The 24,947-nt window shown below is 36.7% G+C and overlaps 2 protein-coding genes across 2 annotated transcripts in view; one reads left to right on the forward strand and one right to left on the reverse strand.

Moving 5' to 3' along the window:
• LOC139982580 (protein AATF-like) overlaps nt 1–12,014 on the forward strand; it is a 28,207-nt gene extending 16,193 nt beyond the window's left edge. The window contains exon 14 of the mRNA XM_071995496.1: nt 342–12,014. Coding sequence (XP_071851597.1) covers nt 342–402 — 61 coding nt within the window. The 3' untranslated portion in view covers nt 403–12,014. The remainder of the gene's footprint in view (nt 1–341) is intronic.
• A 472-nt stretch (nt 12,015–12,486) lies between these two features.
• On the reverse strand, nt 12,487–24,268 carry LOC139982567 (glucoside xylosyltransferase 1-like). The gene is made up of 8 exons (XM_071995468.1): nt 24,081–24,268; nt 21,776–22,565; nt 20,748–21,124; nt 18,348–18,489; nt 17,219–17,353; nt 14,336–14,678; nt 13,804–13,976; nt 12,487–13,018 (listed from the first exon to the last, which is right to left on the reverse strand). Exons 2-8 carry the CDS (start codon nt 22,235–22,237, stop codon nt 12,881–12,883), a joined length of 1,770 nt encoding a protein of 589 aa, XP_071851569.1. The 5' UTR covers nt 22,238–22,565; nt 24,081–24,268; the 3' UTR covers nt 12,487–12,880.
• Between the last annotated feature and the right edge of the window lie 679 nt (nt 24,269–24,947).

Consider the following 24,947-nt stretch of genomic DNA (forward strand, 5'->3'; position numbering starts at 1 on the left):
ACTGTTTGTGTCACTGCGCCATGAGCGTCTTATTTTTGACGGATATCGGCGCATTATAAATGTCCATTATTAATATCATTATGACAATTGTCAGGGTTAGGTTCCTTAAGGCAAAATCTGAAATGGTAAGACTGGAATACCTTTGTGATATTGGCCACGACATTTGACCAAGACTTTTACATACACTGCTATAGGAATTAAAAATGCTTGTTACCGTTTTAATATTCTGTAGATGCTGTAAACGGTTTCATTTCTCAGGCCATTGATGTCAAATATATCATTTTTGATAAAAAAATATCCCTTCTCTCATGTATTTCTTTTACTCTCTCATTTTTCTGCAGGGATGAATTATTCAGTTCTCTGTTTGGTCAAGCCAGAATACTGACGGATGGGGTCAGATAGCTAACAGTGCTGTCCGCACAAAGAATATCCTCGCCACGGGTCAGTTGAGCCAATAGGCGGTCGTGAAAACCAACGGAGGCGACGCCCATGTTTGATGGAACGTTTCTGAAAACCGAGTCAGTTTTATGGCATCAAGATGTGAAAATTATCTTGCCAGTTTGCTGGAGCAATCAGCGACCCGAAACTAGCAGAAGCAGTTGTGATGAATACTTCCACTTTACCTGCCTCGATGGAGTGTTTTGGCGTATCAGAAGGCAGAGGCGAGTCGAAATCTGTTTAATATCAAGATGACAACCATGCCTTTCTGTAATGGGAGTGTTTATATATTCTATTAAACACTGTTAGCATTCACATATATTAACTTTGGGACTCAACAAAATACAAAGAAAAAAAGTCCTATTGATGTTATCAGTCCTTTTTGGCAGTCCATGTTGAAACGTTGTCCTCCCACTCCCCCAATTTTTTCCCCCATCCTCCCTCCTCTCCCCCATCCTCCCTCTCCATCCTCCCTCTTCTCCTCCCATCATCCCTCCCTCCCAAACCTTCTTTCTCTCCCCAATCCTCCATCCCTCCCCATCCTCCTTCCTCTCCTCCCATCATCCCTCCCTCCACATCCTCCCTCCTCACCCCCATTCTCCCTCCCCATCCTCCCTCCCCATCCTCCTTCCCCCATCCTCCCTCCCATCCCACTTCCTTCCCTCCCCCATCCTCCCTCCCCTCCAGTTGGGGGTGTATAGGCACGCTGGGTGTGGTAGGCATTATGAAGCTCAAGGGCAGGTAGATGGGGAAAAACATACCAAAAGGAGAATAAGGGAGGTAGGGAGGGGAGAGAGGGGGAACAGCTGAGAATATTGAAAGAATAAGGGAGGTGAGAGGGGAAACAGCTGAGAATAGTGAAAGAATAAGGGAGGGGATAGGGGGAACAGCTGAGAATAGTGAAAGAATAAGGGAGGGGATAGGGGGAACAGCTGAGAATAGTGAAAAAATAAGGGAGGGAGGGGAGAGGGGGAACAGCTGAGAATAGTGAACGAATTAGGAAGGGAGGGGAGAGGGGAACAGCTGAGAATAGTGAATGAATTAGGAAGGGAGGGAGAGGGGGAACAGCTGAGAATAGTTCAAGAATAAGGAAGGGAGGGGGACAGAGGGGCTAACAGCTGAGAATATTGTCAACTTTGAATTGAATGTGTTCTCTTGACCATTCTTGATCTTTCAATGGAAATTTCATTTTATGTAAGACACAGATTATAATGGAAAGATGATAAAGAAAACTCTCAAATTCAGACATTTTATTTCCAAGAAAATAAAGCAAACGACACAGAAATAGAAAGTAGTACTGAGAATGAAAAAAGGATAAAATGAAAGATCATTGCATTTTAAAGTATTTTGTACCGCACAGCTACAACAAACTCATCTATAATAAGTAGAAATATTCATATAAGTAAATGAATAATGGAAAACTGACTGGCAAATGCTCAGTTGGTAGCTGAATGCTGAGCTAACTGTATTGGGTATTACTTTTATTGTGTATTGATGGAGTACAGAATGTATGGGGTATTATTTTTTATTGTGTATTGATAACATACAGAATGTGTCATTGTGTATTGATGGAGTACAGAATGTATGGGGTATTACTTTTATTGTGTATTGATGGAATACAGAATGTGTCATTGTGTATTGATGGAGTACAGAATGTATGGGCTGTTATTTTTATTGTGTATTGATGGAATACAGAATGTGTCATTGTGTATTGATGGAGTACAGAATGTATGGGGTATTATTTTTTATTGTGTATTGATGGAATACAGAATGTGTCATTGTGTATTGATGGAGTACAGAATGTATGGGCTGTTATTTTTATTGTGTATTGATGGAATACAGAATGTGTCATTGTGTACTGATGGAGTACAGAATGTATGGGGTATTATTTTTTATTGTGTATTGATAACATACAGAATGTGTCACTGTGTATTGATGGAGTACAGAATGTATGGGGTATTATTTTTTATTGTGTATTGATAACATACAGAATGTGTCATTGTGTATTGATGGAGTACAGAATGTATGGGGTATTACTTTTATTGAGTATTGATGGTACACAGAATGTGTTATTGTGTATTGATGGAGTACATAATGTATGGGGTATTATTTTTATTGTGTATTGATAAAATACAGAATGTGTCATTGTGTATTGATGGAGTACAGAATGTATGGGGTATTATTTTATTGTGTATTGATGGAATACAGAATTTGTCATTGTGTATTGATGGAGTACAGAATGTATGGGGTATTATTTTATTGTGTATTGATGGAATACAGAATTTGTCATTGTGTATTGATGGAGTACAGAATGTATGGGGTATTATTCTTATTGAGTATTGCTGGTAAACAGAATGTGTTATTGTGTATTGATGGAGTACAGAATGTATGGGGTATTATTCTTATTGTGTATTGATGGAATACAGAATTTGTCATTGTGTATTGATGGAGTACAAAATGTATGGGGTATTATTTTATTGTGTATTGATGGAATACAGAATTTGTCATTGTGTATTGATGGAGTACAGAATGTATGGGGTAATATTCTTATTGTGTATTGATGGAATACAGAATGTGTCATTGTGTATTGATGGAGTACAAAATGTATGGGGTATTATTTTATTGTGTATTGATGGAATACAGAATTTGTCATTGTGTATTTATGGAGTACAGAATGTATGGGGTATTATTTTATTGTGTATTGATGGAATACAGAATTTGTCATTGTGTATTGATGGAGTACAGAATGTATCGGGTATTATTCTTATTGAGTATTGATGGTAAACAGAATGTGTTATTGTGTATTGATGGAGTACATAATGTATGGGGTATTATTCTTATTGTGTATTGATGGAATACAGAATTTGTCATTGTGTATTGATGGAGTACAAAATGTATGGGGTATTATTTTATTGTGTATTGATGGAATACAGAATTTGTCATTGTGTATTGATGGAGTACAGAATGTATGGGGTAATATTCTTATTGTGTATTGATGGAATACAGAATGTGTCATTGTGTATTGATGGAGTACAAAATGTATGGGGTATTATTTTATTGTGTATTGATGGAATACAGAATTTGTCATTGTGTATTTATGGAGTACAGAATGTATGGGGTATTATTCTTATTGTGTATTGATGGAATACAGAATTTGTCATTGTGTATTGATGGAGTACAAAATGTATGGAGTATTATTTTATTGTGTATTGATGGAATACAGAATTTGTCATTGTGTATTGATGGAGTACAGAATGTATGGGGTATTATACTTATTGTGTATTGATGGAATACAGAATGTGTCATTGTGTATTGATGAAGTACAGAATGTACGGGGTATTATTTTTTATTGTGTATTGATGGAATACAGAATGTGTCACTGTGTATTGATGGGGTACAGAATGTATGGGGTATTATTTTTTACTGTGTATTGATGGAAAACAGAATGTGTCATTGTGTATTGATGGAGTACAGAATGTATGGGGTATTATTTGTACTGCACGTAATAATGATGTACCGTGTGTACTATATGGATGTAATGTGCATGGAATCTTTACAGCTTTACACGTACCCATCCTTACATACATGTGGTCTAGCAGATTTGTAGAAAGCTAATGCTAGAAAAAGTTTCCATATATTTTTTAAGAGCAAATTTGCAGGTTTCCAAATGACATTACGCAACGTAATCAAATACACTGTAAACGTTTCAGAATATCAGATTTACAATTTCTACCGTGAGCTTTTGAATATCAAACGAAAGTTGACTCCATTGTAAGCAGCTGCAAATTAAAGTAAAGGTGTGAAACTCTATGACACCAGAAACCACTGCCGAAAACAAAGAAATTCCTTCATGTTTTAGTATCTGATGGTGTGCGGTAGAAAATGTAAATGATTTTTATAACTCGGTGATCGGCAGTCACCACTGTGTAAAATCTCTTGGGTAAAGTTAAATTCCCTCTTGATATAATATTGATCAGAAAATGTATATAAATGATTCTTATTTACTCATTAATCAGGTGTCACCACAGAATAAAATCTCTTGGTACAAAATCCGAACTTATCACATATTCCTAACATGCTTGACACTGTTCTGTGTACTAGTAGTGGTGTTATCCCAATTAGCAACTCACACATCAAACATTAGAAGACTAAAAAAAAAAAAATTATGAAAGTAAATTTAACATATTCTTAACAAATTCCACAGCTCGATAAACCACATGACGTTACCATAGACGTAGGAGCCCAATTTGATTTGGGGGGCTATAATGACTTGCGCGAAAAAAATGACCAAATTTTTTCATATATACAGTAGGCATGCATGGGTTATTACGTCACATGGCAACAACATACAATCATTTGCCATGATATTACCATCCCACATTGGTTATAATTATTGGGCAAGTCGTTACAAAAATGATGATAATAATAATAACATCAGTTTAACCATTAAAAAACACATTGCAAATTAATTTCTTTCAGTACAGTAGGTGCCCAAAAAATTCTCATCATATTGCCCGAATTTTCACAAAAAGAGTTTGGTTGGGGGCTGCAGCACGCCGCCTCCTACGCCTATGGACGTTACCCTGTTATACCCCTCACCCCACCCCCCCCACACCCGTATCAGCTGTCTATCTTTTCTTTTTCCAAAGTTGGTTGATATTAACTTTGAAAAAATTTGGCCGACCGAATCAAATAAGGTCACAGACTGAATTGATGCACACTGCTAAATAGACGGAATGTCAGTCTTTCACACTTTGCAAATTTCGCCCTTCTAAGAATAACAGAAGACCCCAAAAGAAAATAAAACGTTCTATACCAAACCTGGACAGACACAATGGCTTGTTTTGATACAAGGAAAGAGACACGGCCTTGAAGTAACACCATATATCTTTTGTCGAACTATTTAAATTCTTACTCTATACAATACTCGTTTCCAGTTCAGCAGTTACTGAGCTAAAGCAACCAACAACCAGTTTCGAGTCTGTTGGCAACCAACACCAATAACTCTTACGCTTGTACCATGGAGCTAATTAACGGCTCCACGCTTGTACTAACGATTGCTATATCATGATTATGGGTTCAAGTAGAATTCAACTGGTTTTGGAGTACTACTGTAGCATGTTCTTGGCTCATAAAATTAGTGATTACGAGTACTCAATATGTACTCTGTACCTCTAGTATCTTCCAAATTGCCCAGAATACAATTACGAACAGATCTATAGATGGGAGTACCAATACTGCATACAATACAGAGTACCAGAACCTCTGAGTACAGGCAACTACTATGTTAGAATACCAGTTCAGATCCATAAAGGGGAATACCAATACTGCATACAGTACTGAGTACCAGTAGTGGGTACAGGCAACTACTATGTTAGAATACCAGTGCAGATCCATAAAGGGGAATACCAATACTGCATACAGTACTGAGTACCAGTAGTGGGTACAGGCAACTACTATGTTAGAATACCAGTGCAGATCCATAAAGGGGAATACCAATACTGCATACAGTACTGAGTACCAGTAGTGGGTACAGGCAACTACTATGTTAGAATACCAGTGCAGATCCATAGAGGGGAGTACCAATACTGCATACAGTACTGAGTACCAATAGTGGGTACAGGCAACTACTATGTTAGAATACCAGTGCAGATCCATAGAAGGGAGTACCAATACTGCATACAGTACTGAGTACCAGTAGTGGGTACAGGCAACTACTATGTTAGAATACCAGTACAGATACATAGAGGGGAGTACCAATACTGCATACAGTACTGAGTACCAGTAGTGGGTACAGGCAACTACTATGTTAGAATACCAGTACAGATCCATAAAGGGGAGTACCATTACTACCAGTACTGAGTACTAGTAGTGGGTACAGGCAATTACTATGTTAGAATACCAGTACAGATACATAGAGGGGAGTACCAATACTGCATACAGTACCAGTACAGAGTACAGGTAATTATTCTGTGAGAATACCAGTACAGATCCATAAAGGAGTGCACCATTACTGAGTACCAAATAGTGAGTACCAGTACAGGGTACAGACAATTATGCAAGAATATGGGTACAGATCCACTGTAGGCCTTAAATGGTTCACATACATAAACAGTTGAAATTCTTCCAATTTGGGACAGATACCTTTCACTTTGTAAAATTTCTATGCCAGAAGAATCCCAAAAATTACAATACAAACAAGGAACAGTGAAAACTAATTATACAACCAACAACCCACCTTAGATCCCTGAATAAAATATTACAGAGCCATGTTTTAATACTATGACAGCACAGCCAATACATCCATACAAAATATAGTTTTCAACCAAAGCACAAGTAAAACATCAAAATTTTAATCATACATGCAAGCAACCTGGTAGCTATGCAACGATAGTTTCTTTATATTTATCGGGAAGAGTTTATAAATTATAGATGAGAAAAATGCAAAGTGAACCTTGTTTATAGTAATTGCTGTAGTTACACTTTTAGAGGCTCAAAAAATACCCTGTAAAACCAACTTTTCCCAGACAGTGATCCTTTCCTACAAACCTTCACCAGCAATCACAAGCTATTCTTTACTGATTCCATGATGGTTAAAAAAAAACTAAACCACTCCAAAAAACATTCCTTTTTCATCATAATCAGAGATTTAATCTCATTTTAAATTTTCTAAAAAAATTCATGAATTCTGAGCATTTTTCCCTATTGACCAAAAAAACAGTTACTTAGTTCATGAAGCATGTCACAACCGCTAGGTCAATAATCACATAACTGCTTGGTCAATAACCGCATAACCGCTTTGTCAATAGCCACATAACCGCTTAGTCAATAATTGCATAACCCTTTGGTCAATAATTACATAACTGTTTGGTCAATAATCGCTTAATGGCTTGGTGGATAGTCACATGACCACTTGATCAATAATCAAATAAATGCTTCACATGATTACTATTATAAATGAAGGACAATAAATCAACCTGCTAAATATTTATAAATCCCCTACCTGTGACAGTCAGTGAATAGGACCATGTCTTTAAAGCAGCATTTCGCGTTTTGTCACCAATTTCCATATTTTTGCAACCAACAAGTTTTTTTACATATATCAATCACAAAACAGCAAACTAAGATATAAGCCAAGTTTTTTCCCTGCCCATAGCCTTAATTGGCGAGTAAATTAAGGACATTTGCAGATAATGAGAAAAGTGTCGTCTGGCAAATTACACATTTAATATTAATCGCACACAGTTCCCCCAACCCACTAGTTTGAATTCAACCAATCAGAGATGCAGGTATAGTTATGAGTCGTTGCTCAAAAGAGATTCAAAACGTCGAGTTGGTTACTGTGTACAACCAGCGAGCTGGACTCTAACAGCTCCCTGGTATGACTGCCATAGACAACCTACACAAATCACTCATGGTGTTGTATTACATATTGGTCAATGACGTTTGTAGCTTTCAAATATTCATATTATGGGCGAGGTTTATTTGGATCCCAACGGAAAATATCTTGGAGAAAAACAAAGTTGTAAATTTTTCGACTTTTATGCCACCATTTGAAGTAAGATTTGAACAGATTAGCTAGTTTTGTTTTGTCGTTATGGCAGAAAAACCATAGAAAAGGACGCAAAATGCTGCTTTAACTGGTTAAAGACCGGTCAGTTAAACATAACAATACCACTAGACTTTTGCAACCTTTCATGTCAAATATATGAAATCTTTATCTGTATAATGATTATCTGGATATATGTATACAACTATATCATAAAAAAAAATTCAAAAGAAATATATACTACTATAAAATTTAAATAAAACGTGGAAAAAAAAAGAAAAACATATATGATATTATTTGTGAAAGTGAATCCGATACGTTTATATACAGTACCGTATCATGTCATGTGTGTTAATCAATGAGAAATTCACTTTTAACTACTACATGTGCATCCTGGGTACGTTACAAATGGCAAACACAGGATATGGCTGTGTGGTACAATTTCTAAGACAAGTCGCCGAATATGGAGAGAATCAACGAATTGATCCACTGTGAACCCCACCCAGTGTGTCGCAAACTCCTCCTACACCGTAAGTCAGTTCAAAGTTCAAACTATAACTTTGCAAACAAATGGCATCTTCTTTAAATAGCAACATTAGGATGCCAAGAGTAAAAGTCACGGAAAAGATCAGATCTGAGACCATACTTTTGACAGAGTCACGTCAAGCGACTTTTATCACAGACGAAATGTGAAATGAAATGGACGCTATGTATGCATGTTCACGGTTAATGTTCGGGTGAGCGATCTACTTTGGCACTGCGTACCTGAGAAGAATGTCACCACCTACCACCGTACAATGATACTATACATTAGCCTAAAAAAAAAATTCGGGTGTGAAGTGGCCTACGTGGGAATGCGATGATAAACTGGTCGTAGACCACGACTGGTGTCGGCCATGATCATAAAACGATTTTGAATATTTTTCAGAAGATTGTAAAACTGGTCGTCTGCAAAACTATTGACGTTCAAGTTAAAAAAATTAGGATACTACTAGATATATTAAACTCAAACTTAAGTACATCATATATATCTATATATTCAAGGTATTTTTGATGCTTAGAGTAGTTCACCCTGTGAATATATATGTTCAATGCAGTATAATGTTTCAGCCCCTTACGTCTTTCAAATGAATTTGAGAATGTGTCGTTTTTATTTTATTTTATATTTACTATGCACGGAAAAACAGATAGACGCAAACACTGTACAAAACCTGGACATCCAATTTGTTTGAAACGGCTTAAAAAATTACACCAAGAACTCATTGCAGGAGTGTACTTCTATTTCTAGGATTTCCACCCCAGGAGTTCCACCCCTAGGAGTTCTACCCCTACCTACCTACCTACCTACCTCACTAACACCCTCTACCACCCAACCTTCTTAAATCCATTTTTATCTCAACTTTTATTAATCACATTCATCCATAAAAATATAAAAAATGTTTTGAGAAAGGCAAATTTTCCAACATATTTCTCAGTAATAACATATTACTTCTTCACTTATTGCTATCTGCTTTCTAGCCAGAATTTGACCAGTTGGTCAAAAGAATGAGTAGAACAAATTTAGTTTCATTTTATATGGTTGTGCATCAACAGTCCTCACATGGGGGGACCTGCAGGCCTAATCCGGCCCACTGTCCCATAAAAAAAAACAATGGTGCACAATCCTGCACTAATTGGTTACATGTCTTAATGTGGCCTTAGTATTGAACACCCTACCATCCTAGCAACCTACAAATTACTCAATCTGGGTGGTGTAGTAACATTTTGATTCTGCCTGGTCTGGTCCATTTGCTCGATTCTCCCCCCCCCACACCCCCTTCCACCTCTTACCCTCATATATATATACAAACTTTGAGAACCCCTGATTTACACAAGACAACAATAATAGGACAAAGTTCTCCTGAAAAACTGTGCGAATCACAACTAGCGGTTTATATATTATAGAGATATATGACATACAGTAGGCACATAGAAATTAGCTACACTTCATTTGAACGGAATCTAGAATTTTATATATTTTTGAGCACACGTGTTGTGTATACGGATCACTGGGATCAGCACGATCCACTAAATAAACGACAAACGGGATCACGGTGCAAGGTGGCCATCGACATTTGGAGAGAAAAAATATATATATATTGTCTGAACAGAAGACTGATTTAATATGGAAATTATCCCAAATGAAACTATCAACTGAATAAACACAGACTACAGAATGTGTTAGGATCCTAAAAGCTAAAGGATAACAACAGCGAAAAAAACACTAAACAAGGAAATGAGCTATAAACAGAAAGGAATAAACAGACAATGAGATTGGCCTAAAACAATAGAAACATCCTTTGTTTTTTAACGTAATGTTGTTTTTGGTAATTTCTGGCAGTTTTTGGTAATTTATTTAATGATATAATATATTACAACTTGTCGAGTGGAAGTCACAAATACGTCAACCATCTCCCCCGACTGCCCCCAATAAATATTTGACTTTTCACACGACCTATACTACTATCTCTCTATTCCCAAACCCTGAATGTTGCACAAAAAAACTGTTAAATAGCTTATTTGATAATTATCACCAACAAAAGACATAAATTTGCTAATTATGATTTTAACCTTATATCTCACTATTTTTCTGTTAATATTATGTACAAATTTTGATTTTGAATCATCCTATTTATAAGAAGATGTTGATTGTTAAATGATACAAAAGGTTTGGATACAATGTTTCTTTCCCTAAACTCTAGCCAAAAATAGCTCTGACATGATTAAATACATACTTTGTGTTCTTGCATCTGTGTAGCAGAAAAATTAAAACTTTGCAACAATGATAGACTTAAAACAGATATTTGAAAAATCCTAATTTACTGATAAGATTTCCCATCCGACCGATATTAAGGAATCAGCATCATGTGTCATTCGTTAAATCTCTAAGTTAAGTAAAAATTGAAAATGTTGTGCACTTGTTTGTACCGTAACTGTCACATTTACAGAATATTTTACAAATCGAAAGAATTTACTAGTAGAGAAATGGTCTCCTTGACAATTTTACCGACAAAAACCTTCCGAGTGCTTCTCTTAATCGAATCGGTATAATTTGCTGAACTAAGACTTCAAGACCTTTTCTCCAAATGAAAGTGTTTTTTTTTTTTTTAGTTCTCAAACACTTTGCAACCCGGGCAGACAAACTTTTGATACTGGGTCAGTGTTATTCACAATGCCAAATACATTACTGGAGAATTTTAACCTTAAATTTGTACTTACTTTATATTGAAAGTCGACACTATAAATTCAAGCATTTATAACACTACACAATTATAGTGAATTTTTGTAAATTTACCAAAATCTACTCAGAATTTTAAGATTCTTTAAATTTCATACAGATTTTTAAGCTCATTTTTCTCGAGATTCATCCTGCAGCCGATAAACCTTTTCAGATTGTGTATATATATATATATATATATATATATATATATATATATATATACTGGCATACTTGTACAAAATTACCTCAGTATATTGTGTTAAACAAAGTGTCAAGTACAGTACAGTGATTAGGCACACTCTAAGTTACACCCGAGTTACAGAGGGCATTGGGGTCAAGCGGTTAAGGCAGTGTGTGGACTTGTGATCTTAATTGCCCTCTCTTCACTCAGGTGTATAAATGGGGACCTTCTGAGGTAACTTTGTAAATATAGTTGTGGGCAGGAGGGATTGTTTGAATTGTGCACACTTTTGGTGAGTGGGTGTGACAAGTTACCAATGACCAGGGCTTTCAGTATTGTAAAGTTGCGTGAGGGAGGGGGGGGGAGGGGCGCCTGGCCTCAAAACAACACTGTCAACCTTCAGCTTTAATTTTGATATCTTTAAAAAGGATAATCTAGAGAAAATATTTGGCTGGTGATAGAGGAACACATTCACAGAATCACAGTCCTGTCCGTCCCATATAAAAAAAAATTTTTTTTTTTTTTTTTATGTAAAAAAAAATGTTACTTAAATCCCTATGTATTGACTGTTGTGGAAGGTCAGTAAACATACAGCAAACAAATAGTACACAAAACAAAGAAGAAAGGAACTGTCATTTTAAACTGACAAAGCTGCTTTGAAAACTCAAATCTTCAAAATAAATTAAACGATCTTGTTTTTTAACCGAAATATCAAACGATTAAGTACACTTGGTGAAAGCATTATCGACAGTGTTGAAAGGACACACTACAAAAAAAAATTGCTCTCAACACAACAAGCATATCGAAAAAGCCACGCAACAAGGTACACTCCCTGCAGGCATGAAGCGAAAGGCCATCACCAAAAACTGAAAAACAATGTTTTGCTTTTGACTAAGTTTCATCTTTGGTGAAACTGTCAAAGCTTTTCAACTTCTGATTATTATTATTATTACTAATTATTAATTTTTTGTTGCTACTTTTGCATAGGGCAAGGCCAACAACTGTTTTGATCTTTTCTTTCCATCTTTTTTGGGGGTGGGGTGGGGGTGGGGGTGTGGGTGGGGGGGTGGTGGTGTTTAATAAGTAAATTGACTAGCCTATTTTACTTTGTGATATGGCTCTTATACCTCCTCAGAGGTACTGTAAGAAAAGACTCAATTTAAACTTAAAATGTAACTTTATAAACAAAGGAATACACATGGTACACTTATTCAACCAATCTAAACACATTTGGGGAGATCAATGTATATATATATATATATATATATATATATTGGCTAGACTTGTTTCTTCCATTATAAACCAACAATATCTATGACAGTTTTACTAGTAACAGAAAACAAACTAAATAAATAAATAAAGAGGAATGCTTTACTTTGAGATATTACATGATCTATAATGAAAGTTTAGGTAAGCTTTTAATCATTGCCCGGCGAAATATCATGAAACCGATTTAAGTGTACCTGGCTAGCGTCGAAAGTATCGGTTTCCGTAGGGCTTTTGTGCAATACATATTCATGAGGTTGGAATGCGTCCACTTCTCCTTCAAGGGTTGTACCAGACCTGTCGATATCGCCGCTCCCAGTTGAAACTGTTAAAAGGGAGAAAAGAAATAGGATGTAACCAGGGGCAATATTCACGGCACAAAAGAAAAAAGATTTAAAAAAAATAGTACTAAGAAAAAAATGGCAAAAAACAATCTGGGAGGTATATTTTTCAATAATTTTCAATAATGATGACGGCAAGTAGGCTAAATGTGACAACTCTGGCATGGCAGGGGTCTTGTTTTCAAGCTCGGGAAGTGCCGTTTCCTGCAATCTGGGATGCATTTTTTTTTCAAAATTTTCTCCTTTACGCTACGCGCCACCGTGGTTGAGTTTGATCATGGAGCTATTATAGCTCCATGGTTTGACCTACCAAACGTCCCCCCAATAATTATGATAGATGGCCACACTCTGATCTGCCGTACCAATCCCAAATAGCTTCCGAAGCCCCTGGTAACAGTCACTGAGTGGAAACTCACAAAACGATGACTTCAAAAATATAGATTCTTCTTGGCCACGGTTCCCACGATATTAAAACAAATATAATTGAAAACTCCATGACCTTTTCAAGACCAAAACATAATCTTGCAGCTTACCATGAAGCCTACACACTAATGCTGAACTAATGTTAGGCTACAGTTGCTAAGCACCACAGTCGTAACTCTTTGCTAAATGTATGCTTAACTTCATTTCATTTCATATTTTTCGTGAGCCTTGAACACCAAAACATGACACGCTGTAGCAGTATCTTTCCTGCATTCTTTCTTTCTTTCTTTCTCGGTTTGTTTGTTGAAAATTGATCGACCAGGACCTAACAAAAGATGAAACTTACATCCCGGAACGCTTCGTAAATCGATCTGAAGGGCAACTGCTTCTCGTTGTGATAGACTCCTCTATTACCGTGGATCACGCCGATCCCCTCAGTCTCGATCCGTCTGCAGTTATTCCCATACATACAGTGATCTGGTCTGTAGTTCCACTCGCAAGGATATTCAAAGACTTTATCTGATCACAAAAAAAAATTAAAAAAATAAAGCGTCAAAAATTGAAAGCATCTGATGTTTTTCAGCAATTTATCCGTCGATCTGTATAAATGAAGGGGTCTGCATTTACCCACGCTGAACAGAATCTGTGGGAATATTTAGTATCAATAAATTCACACAGGTCTATTCAACACAGAGTTACATAAATTTCTAAATAGTAATAATAATAAAAATAATACATTCTTTGCAACTGATCCTTAGAAACTACATGAAAAAAAGGTCACATGAGCAACATATTTTAAAAAAAAATTAAAAATCAATTTATTTTTTTTATATTTTTGTTTTATATAACTGTTGATTTACATGAAGTTAGATTCTCACCTGGATGGAAATAAAAGATGACATTAATAAGATCCTGATCGCCCCAGGTAATCTTGTACCTGTACTGCCTGTAAAACGGTATGATTCGATTGGTCCATCTGAAGTCCCTCATCCGGGTCAGGTTCATGAGCATGACCCCGGAGTTCAGCCCGGTCTTGCCGTAATACGGGTGCCTCGCGAACCGGTTGTACCAACCGATGTTCGGGACCTCGTGCTCGGGTGCCAGGCCGGCTAGCTGGGTCGAATTAAATTTTGGGAAGAACTGCCAAATTCTCTCCAGGGGTCTGATGAATAAAATATCCGTATCTATGTAGAGCAGGGAATCGACCTTCGGAAGCAGATCCTTTGAAGGAGAGAGAGGGGGATAAATTGAAATGTGAATTCAAATATTAGCAGTTTAGGGCAAAAGCTACGTACTAAGCTTGACAGTACAATAAACAATATACCAGAGTTGCCAATAGTAAATAAATAAAAAAAAATTAAAAAAATATATATATATAATAAAAAACAAAAAATAAGGTTTCCAGACCCTTAACAAAATGAAATACCAAAGTTGATTAAAGCTGATTTTTTTTTTTTTTTTTGGGGGGGGGTCCCATTTTTGGCTCATTGCAACAGTACAAGTTTGATTCTACTGTTAAGGAACATTTGTTAATTTTTACTGAAGCATGCAGTAAGTTTTTTTTCTTTCAAACAGACTGTATGAAGTAAACATAACATTTTAAATATTATAAAAAAAGGCATATTTTGCCTCCTGACAGTCTCCTTGCTTTGAAGATTTTCAAAATCAAAGTCGATAAATAAATGAATGAATATAACTTTGATCAAACTGCAGGCATGACGAGAAGCCCGGAGGGGTCAGCCAGCAACAACCCTGGGGACCGGGGTCGGTTAGAGTGCCTGGGAAAGTACAGTGGGGCATCGGAGTTTATTTTTGATAAAGTAAAGTGCATTCTCACTTACATAACCAAACAAGAGCATCAATGATGCAGTATCTCAATACTGGAAGTTTTAATTTTGATTCCTAATTTCAAATCTTTGCTCTGTCTCTACAATTATCAATATCAATCATGGTACAACAAATACATAACTTGCATTTTTGCTACTTTGCCACGAATAGTCTCTGCAGGTTACACTTTATCCTGCTAGTCTTGCCTTTAGCGCTCATTGCCTGTTAGTCGAAAGAACGACGTTGCAAGGTTTAGTAATGTCATAGAATATTTAAGAACTTGTTTTTTATGTGGTATCCTTCATCTTAGGTCAGTCTCTGTTGGACTTTTTGGTCATATAGTTTGACGTCAATGACAACAGCCAAATTAGAAGAGGCGAACAACTCGACCATATTCTTGATGCCTGCCTTGAGAGCTAGGCCTATTGACCTACTGTATGTTACTGAAGACTGTAGTGGTGACTACCATCAAAACTGTGTTCACTTCTAGATATCAAAACAACCCACGTTTTTCCATCTCAATTTTTTGGACATGAAGATTTCATGGATTTATGACTTGGAAAAAATAATGTAAAAGAAGATTACAAGGTTTTATATGCAAGTGATAGGTGGCCTCCTCTTCCCCTAATAGCCACCTCAGTTCCTCTCCATTTTGTTATTTTATTTTAATTCTTTGTACATTTGATGTCAAACATTACAGGTTCAAAAGAAAGCTAAACATACTTCTTATAACCTTATACATCTTATATCCTTATAAATAAAACATAACCTTATACAATTTTTATAGTCTTATCAAAGTTGTGATGCTATGGCCGGCTCCTCTTTTATACATACCCATCAAACAAACTTACCCTGGTCCTTCCTAGGAAAAGCTGTCTGAACACCAGTACAATGCTAATGTGGCTATCACTGAAAGCCTAATAGGCCTAGGGGCCTAGGCCTATATATATATTGCACTAGGCCTACAGTAAGTAGCCTTCAGAAATACAAGAATGTGTATACGTAATTATACAAAATACATGAAGGGCAATCAAACAAACTTATCATGGCCCTTGCTCTGAAAAGCTACCTGAACACCAGTACTATCCTTAAATGGATGTTACAAAAACGAAGGCCTAATTAAATTAAATGCACTAGCCTACGTAGAATTCAGCAGTACAGAATGTAATTAGCATGCAATACACTAACACCTCGCGTACCTAACTACAGAACAGAAAATTGTTCGCGAGGGTAGCCATTTTCGTATATCTAACATGTAGCTGTTATGAGTCATAGCCAATCTGCTACAAAACAGACTTGGGGGCGGGGCTTAATCATCAAAAACGGACCTTTTTACTAAAAGTAGGGGCGGCAGCTCAGTGTTGTTTTAAGAAAGAAAAATCATTTAAACATCAAATAAAGCAAATATAAGCCATTAAATGTCATATACAGGTAGTAAAATTCTTATTAATACCTACCTGTAAACAACAAATGAAAGTTTAAAATGTTAATAAAATATATAATACATAGGACCCTACTTTAGACGATACCACTGTTGAAAGACAGTTCTATTCTACTCTCTTTCATAAAACATAAGTTTTGGAGCGTGTGCAAAACAGGTCTGACAAAGTGTGTTTTCAGTCCAAATTGGCCCGATTTGGACATAAATCGGTGAAAAAGTCACAGAATGAGATACAATTCTGGAATAAAAAATAGTAACTTTTGTTGGTCTATATGATATATTCTTGCTCTGGAAATTCCAGAGAAAAAGAACTTTGTTTGAAGACGCTGAAAAATTTTTTAAGAGAAGAGAAAGTCCCACTTACTGTTACAATATCTCTATACATGTAATGTATTGAGATAAAAAATAAGACAAATTTAACATTGAAATACGAAACAGTGACGTAACTAACTCAGAGACCCACCCGATCTGGCTCTGGGCACCTCTGACTCACCGGTAAGAATAATCTCTGAGTAGCGCACAACTTAAACACCTTCTTCCACTCGTCCTTGTTCTCTCCCGATGGGAACGTGATCGGGTAGACATACTCTGTGACACGCCCCTTGAAGGACTCGGGCCAACTGTTTAACTGAAACGACAGAGACACATGATATCAAGTACAGTCATTATAGTCATTATAGTCATATAGTATATAAAGTCATATAGTATATATAGTCTAGTCTAGTCTAGTCATATACAGTAAACAGTATATACAGTATAGTCATATAGTATATATAGTATATATAGTCATATAGTATATATAGTCTAGTCTAGTTTAGTCTAGTCTAGTCATATACAGTATATACAGTATAGTCATATAGTATATATAGTCATATAGTATATATAGTCTAGTCTAGTCATATAGAGTATACAGTATATACAGTATAGTCATATAGTATATATAGTCATGTAGTATATATAGTCATGTAGTATATATAGTCTAGTCTAGTCTAGTATAGTCATATACAGTATACAGTATATACAGTATAGTCATATAGTATATATAGTCATGTAGTATATATAGTCATGTAGTATATATAGTCTAGTCTAGTCTAGTATAGTCATATACAGTATACAGTATATACAGTATAGTCATTATAGTCATACAGCATTTGTATACATACATCAGTAGCACAAAGTAACAGTACATGAATAGGTTAACTGCTTTAAAAAAAAACAGTAAACATGGATCGGCCAACCAGACATCTTACCGACTACTTACTGACTTCCATGAACCTTAACTCTTATTTTAATCCCAAACAAATTGATGTGATTTCCTGGATGGCTAGCTAGGTGGATGCCACCCTGGCCCAGCGTGAGTACAGTAGGTTAACCAATTCTCATAAGTAAGTCAATATTCACAATCCATCAGTCCCTCACCCCCTTTTCCTTTTTTTTTCATGAAAAAATCAGTTCCACTTTTGAAAGAGTTAAAGAAATGACTTACGCCCACCCCCCAAAGAAAAAAATAAAATAAAATAAACAATGGCAGGTACCGTTATTATTCATCATTCCGCAAACTCTGATTGCCAAATCTTGTAAATTGAGACATATTTTGAATATTTTGAAAAAAAAAATCTCACCAGGTCTCTTATTCCCTCTTGTAATTCCTCCTCCGCGAAAATGTGAAAGACGAGACAAGTCTTGGTGAGGACGGCTGCTGACTTTAACATGATCAAGGTCTCCTCCGTCCTGTCACCGCAGACGACCACCGAGAGATGAATGCTGCAGGGACATCAAAAACAATCGACGCGTTGTAAAAAGAGCTTCCTCTCACAAAACATGCTCATTACATCTCCTCCGGAACATAGAAATGGCAAGGTTTATTATGCTCCAGGGAAACTTAAGTCACAACATGTTCCAGATTTATTTTAAATGTGCTGAGAAATGCTGTTTATTTCGGCAATTCTATCGATTTTTCGGGTCGTAAGTAAAGTACAGTATGCTACAATGACAACAGCCAGTTGGGACAATTTCATATCATGCTTCAAAGCATGAGAACTGACAGTACTTACAAACAGTTTCGAACATTTATCTGATTCTAAAGATAATACCCCTATATACTGTCTGCCCATGTCATGCTTTAAAAGCACTCTTACTGACAGTACAAACAGTTCCTAACCTCTATCTGGTTCTAATGCTAATACCACTGTATACTGTCCTCTCACAACATGCTTCGAAGCACTCGTACTGACATTACGAACAGTTCCTATTCCTAACCTTAATCTGATTCTAATGCTAAATACCTCTCTATACTGTCCTCTCATATCATGCTTCAAAGCACTGGTACTGACAGTACAAACAGTTCCTAACCTTTATCTGATTCCAATGCTTATACCTCTCTAAACTGTCCTTTTATATCATGCTTCAAAGCACTGGTACTAACAGTACAAACAGTTCCTAACCTTTTATCTGATAGAAACATGATAATCGTACTGCTCAGTGCTCATGCCGACACTACGAGTGCTCTGAAGCAGGACATGAGAGTACAGTCTAGCGGAAGATTGTCCCAACCGGGTGAGAGCTATTATAGAAATAGCATGAATGATACTAAGTATACAATTGATGCCCACATCTGTGGAAGAGTAATTAGACGTGTTAATTAATATTAATTTTAATTAATATAGTCATATTAGCTAATGACTGATGACATACAAATAACATGCTTAAAGCATTACACAGTACTTCTGTGCAATGAGAGACTGAAGAATAAAGCAAATATTTTTTTTAACTTTTTTTCTTGTTTTTAGTGTTTGGAATTTTTTTATGTCACCACACTATGTGATATTTATCTACATTTCATCTTCTGTTTTGTATACAGTATACGTTGCATACTGCAGTGTTCACAATTCTTCTTCTCTTAATTTTTTGTGTTTTCACAGTAATTCTGGTTATGAAGTTAAACCCTGTTATGAGATTCTTGACAAGTACACATGGCAGCTTGGTACCTAACATACATCTCAAAGGATACAGTACTTAGTACGAGTAGTTGTACCAGAGGTCATTGTCTTAAACTCCAATAGTCACAAAGAAGGATTAATATTCGGCATAACTCTTTTTCTAATAGGGTTGTGAATGAGTGGAACGGTTTGTCTACGAAAGTTGTACTTTCAAATAGTGTGAATGGGTTTAAGAATGCTTTGGACAAGCACTTTAAGCATTGTTATCGGGTCTGAGTGTTTGTGTCTTCAGTTTTTTTTCTCTCCTTGATGGGGACTTGCGTGTCCCTCCTGATCCTTTTTTTTCTACTAAACTAAACTAACTTAGTACAAGAATACACCACCTTTCTTGTTTCTCTTTAACAGGAAATTGTTAAAGATAATCAGGATTGCCTCAAATATTTTCTAGAAATTCAGATCTTTAATAATCACTCATGCTCAGATTTTTCAATAAGCATTTTACTGCCACTCTCAGATCATTTAGCAAATACTGAGATGATTCATCATTATTCATGAATATTCAAGATTATTCATGAATATATATATCATGAATATTCAAGCAATATATATATCATGAATATATCATGAATATTCAAGCAAGTAATAATTGCTGAAGGGCAAGTGCTGAGGCAGAGTGGAAAAAGGCGGTGGAATTTGAAGCAATGAGGCTTAGCAATCGGGAGGTTCCGGATTTGATACCCGGCCGGGTCATAGTAAGGTGGGTTTATTACCCAAGAGCAATCGACGGTTTTCCCATCTGAAATAACTTTCTAAATTGAAAAGATTCCAAATTTGAGTTAAATCGTTGGATTGGAAGCGACCCGACGTGTTAGTTGTAATTCATAGGCCCGTGCGGGTTTCTCCCACATTTGTGGTCGCTTAAGCGTCGTAAAAATAACTGCCGACTATTATATGGAGATGAAGGAATCTCTAGGAAAGAACTATTGAAAACTGCTAGAAACTTTTAAGCAAAATGAAAAACTTCTGGGGAGGAGGTTTGCGAGTTGACGTTCACAAAATTTATGTTTTAAAACGAGCATTTACCATTCTCTATGAGATCGGAGTTCCTTCCCAAAGACATCAACGACAGGTTCGACACCGACCTCCTCGAGGGGATCGGGTTCTGAAAGAATCTCGATTGGTTCAAAGGCATAATGGACATTTTGTCTGTTCACATTTGCCTTGGCTGCCTCAACCTTTTGCTGATTGGCTGCTGACAGAGCTGGAGGGTGTGCCTTAGCTATCTCTTCTCTCTGATTTGTTGCTTCATCTTGATTGACATGTTGTGGTCCTCCCTGATTGGCTGGAGGAGAATCAGCTGGCTTGGAATTTACATGGTGGTGGCTTTTATTGTCTGGCTGGTTTGGAATGGTCTTTTGCAATGGTTGGGCCTCACGAGCTGAGAATTTCACTGGCATATCCTAGAAGCAAACCATTAGAAAATGTTCATGGATGATCTGCTACGGTAATGAAATAACAGAAAATGATCAAGGTTGTTGAAGTGTAGCCTACAGTAGTTCTATATTCTCTATAAGTTACAAGACGTAAAGTGCTGGCCAACTTTGTGAACTGCCAAAAGTTTGATTTTGCACACAGAGAAATGTGCAAAACTTACCGTGCTATGTAAAGTCCCTCATATGGACTGGTTAACAAGAAGGAGAAAAAAAAAAAGTGTCTATTCTATAAAAACAAACTTCTTATCCCCCGTAGGACCTCTCGCGAGGTCGACCAGGGTTTAAACTCCTTTTGATTTGATTGAGTTAACATATATATTAAACTTAAAAGTTTTACAAAAGTAAGACCTCTCGAGTTAAATAATAATCGGTAATAATAGACACTAGTGTACAGTCAGTACATACAGCTGCGGTCAATACCCACAGCACAGTATACAAACGATACAACGATGGACATCTCAGGTCCAGCTAAAGATAACAATTAAGGTATCATGTTTCATTACTATCTGCATTTTGTAGCGACAAGAAGAAAACTTCACTTGCAAGCAACAGAAAGTTAACTTTTTCAGATGGCCGCACGCGGTTTGGGGCGAGCCTTCAATGCCTTTAATAACATACCTGTTGATGATTGTCTTGAGCTTTGTGTCTTGGTTTCAGAGTGATGGGTTTGGGAAAGTTCCTTCCTTCTTCAACTTTTTGGTTGCCATTGTTCAATACCTCCCTCTCTTGTAACTGGCCCTCTCCCATCCCCCTCTTCGCGAGTACTTCGTTGGCTTCCTGGAGGATTTTAGCTTTAATGTCTAACTCCTCGATCACCTGCAGATAATCTGGCTCCACCTCAGCTTTCTTGGCAGACCGATTACTAGATTGACGCCGTCGACCGTCCGAGAGGTCTGAGGGCCTAGAGAGTTCCCTCCATTCGTAGGGCTTCATTTCGCGTTGCACCGAGATCCGACCTATGTGAAAACCCAACAGGACCGCGGCGGTTATGAACGTAACGCCCACGCATATCAGCCTCGTTTTGGTCTTCATTTTACCGAGAAAGACGAAGGGTAGCAGGAGAGCCAGTTCTGGATACATTTGTGATTCTAGTTTTACTGGTCAGCTAACATGACTGAGCTACTGAAATTACCGGTAACTCCTACCAACAACAAAAAAGGAAAAACAAATGGGGGAAAAAAAATACTTAAAACTGCAAAATAGTTTTCTACAATGAGGTGTAATGTCCAGCAAATCCTCTCTTGAAGTTATTCCACTTTGTTCAGCCAGTCAGCCAATTTCTGGGTTTGAAAATGTAAAAATGTAACAGACTTGAAAAGTGAAGACTGCTCCATCCCAATTAAAGGCCTCGAATCACACATGTGTTGAATTCAGCAGAGACAGCAGCCAGTTAGTGCTTTACAATATTCTGAACAAGAAAGAAAAAGCACAACATTATGAAAAGGCAGAGAATCATTTATCATTGAACCTTTTTCTCTACAAAGTAGAAAGGTTCCTGTGTACAAATATTGCTACACATCTTTTGCATAATTTTGCATAGCATTATAAGACGAGATGCCACATGAATTACTTACTGTACCAGCTATGGCCCAGTAGCAGAATCAAAACCAGAATGCAAATATGCATTGTAATGTATAGTGAGGGTATACAACATAATTGATCTTAATAACAAATAATAAATTCACAATGACATAGGCTGTCCTGAAATCACCATTGCCCTAAACAACAGGTTTCTTACAAGTACTAAATGTGATAGATATGTACATCAAAATACTAAATATATGACATCTTGTTGAAATATTGCATAAAACATGTTTTTCACTATTTGACCCCTGGTAAAGGTATGAAAAACAGTAGCACGCACTAACTAGTCATCTGGTGGCCGACAAGTTTGAGATATTTCGGGTCATAACTATTGGCACGCAAGCTGAAATGAAAACAGCATTTTGCAATGTGCACTAACTATGAACTTGGGTGTTTCCTAAAGCCAGGCACACAGTCCATTATCATAGCACTTAGAAAGATGTAATTGGCTTTAATAATAATATACTGTACCTAGGAACACCAGTCAACTGATGTACCTCATTGTACCACATTGGCAGAAATATTTCTGCGGTTACCCATCAGATTCAATACATCTTCACAATGTCATCTACTGTACAACTATTTATTAGCTATGAGAATACCCATATAAGTTGCTGATGGCAGGGCAAAGAAGTAAGATGAACACAATTTTTTTTTTTTCTTTCAAATTTAGATATTTAATATACAATATGTGCAATATCATGACTACCGCACTGTATTAGCAAGTGTGTGTTTTTGTCAACCATTTTCCTGAGCTGTTTCAGCTAACTGTGCCCGACACACAGCCTCAAAATATTTGGCATAATCTAAGATTCATTCACTTTCACAACACCTGTTTAGAACCATCTCTTACAGAACCTCCCTACCATTAAACAACACAATCTAGGCCTAGCTGTCTATGTAAACGTGTAGCCATAGGCTACTGAATTTCGCGTCAGAGTAACGGATTCCTGACCACATGCTTTCCATTCAGAAATCCTTTTCTTGAAGGGTCACCGCATTCATAGGACACTTTCTATAATTTGTGAAGTTTGGTTCATCACTTGTTTTGCAGAATAGAAATAGAAGGCTCTTGAGAACTTCCAATCTTACCCTTCCAGACTGATCATGAGTTGAAAGAGCTAAACGTCAGATTTTGAGATTCAAATATGGATTTCCTCCACAATACAATGGCAATTGAATGAAAACCTGTGATGCAATCGCAGAACTAGTTCCTACACAAACTCGACCTAGCTTCACACTACCACAGAGTCGTATGTACACGTAATATTACTATACGTCGTTTTGGCCTACTTTCATGCATTTAACTGAAAGCTCTCATGGAGAGGGATATACAAACCTGTTGTCGATGCTTGCAGTTCTGGAAAATAAGGTCTCCTTATTGCAACATCATTACACAGCTGTGCGATGCATTATGGTGTGTAAATCATGATATGAAATAACAGCCTGAATACGTTAATCTGTTTACTTCGTACTCTTTGGACAACCTGTTCGTTAGTTGACTTTGAGTCATAGAAATGCATAGAAATTTACGGTTTGACCAGATTTGTATCACTGTTATGGCTAGTTAACAATTCTGACCAGAATGCAAACATGCATTGTGGTTTCGATCATATAACCTGACCAGGTTTGTTCATGAATTTGACTTGACGTAATGCTTAGTACAAGTACAACATACTCGATCTTAGTAATACAGTGAAAAGCAATGTGTGATGTGACAAACAATAAATTCACAATGACACAGGTTGTCCTGAAATTACCATTGACCTCAACAACAGGCTTCTTGTCCTAAATGTGATACATCAACATACTACATATGACATCTGTCCTTGTTGAAATATTGTCTAAAACATGGTTTTCACAATTTGATTCCTGGTGAACTCAAAGCCATGGACCTCCGACCACAACGTTAGGCTTCTTGTACTCAATGTGGTACAATTACATACCAAACATGCTAACTGTCCAAGCTTCCCTTGCAATATTATGTTTAGGAAGGTGCATTATAGCGTAGAGAGACAGGTAAGAGGGGAGTGAAGTAAATGGTTGTCATTTGTTGACTTCAAAATGTCTTTTTTACCTCCTTTTACCTCCACCAAAATCAACAGGCTTCTTTTACTCAATCTTATACACCTTCATACCAAGTATGAGATCTGCCCAAGCTTCCAATATTGAGATATCATGTTTACAAGTTTTTCACAATTTGACC

The sequence above is a fragment of the Apostichopus japonicus genome, chromosome 16 (genome assembly GCF_037975245.1).
Source record: "Apostichopus japonicus isolate 1M-3 chromosome 16, ASM3797524v1, whole genome shotgun sequence".
NCBI classification, from domain to species: domain Eukaryota; kingdom Metazoa; phylum Echinodermata; class Holothuroidea; order Aspidochirotida; family Stichopodidae; genus Apostichopus; species Apostichopus japonicus.

Coding starts and splice junctions, on each gene's coding strand:
- LOC139982567 (XM_071995468.1), bottom strand. CDS start 22,237: ATGTATCCAGAACTGGCTCTCCTGCTACCCTTCGTCTTTCTCGGTAAA. Junction 18,490..20,747: donor CTCCGATCTCATAGAGAATG/GTAAATGCTCGT, acceptor ATGTCCCTGCAG/CATTCATCTCTCGGTGGTCG. Junction 13,019..13,803: donor TTTACGAAGCGTTCCGGGAT/GTAAGTTTCATC, acceptor CCCTTTTAACAG/TTTCAACTGGGAGCGGCGAT.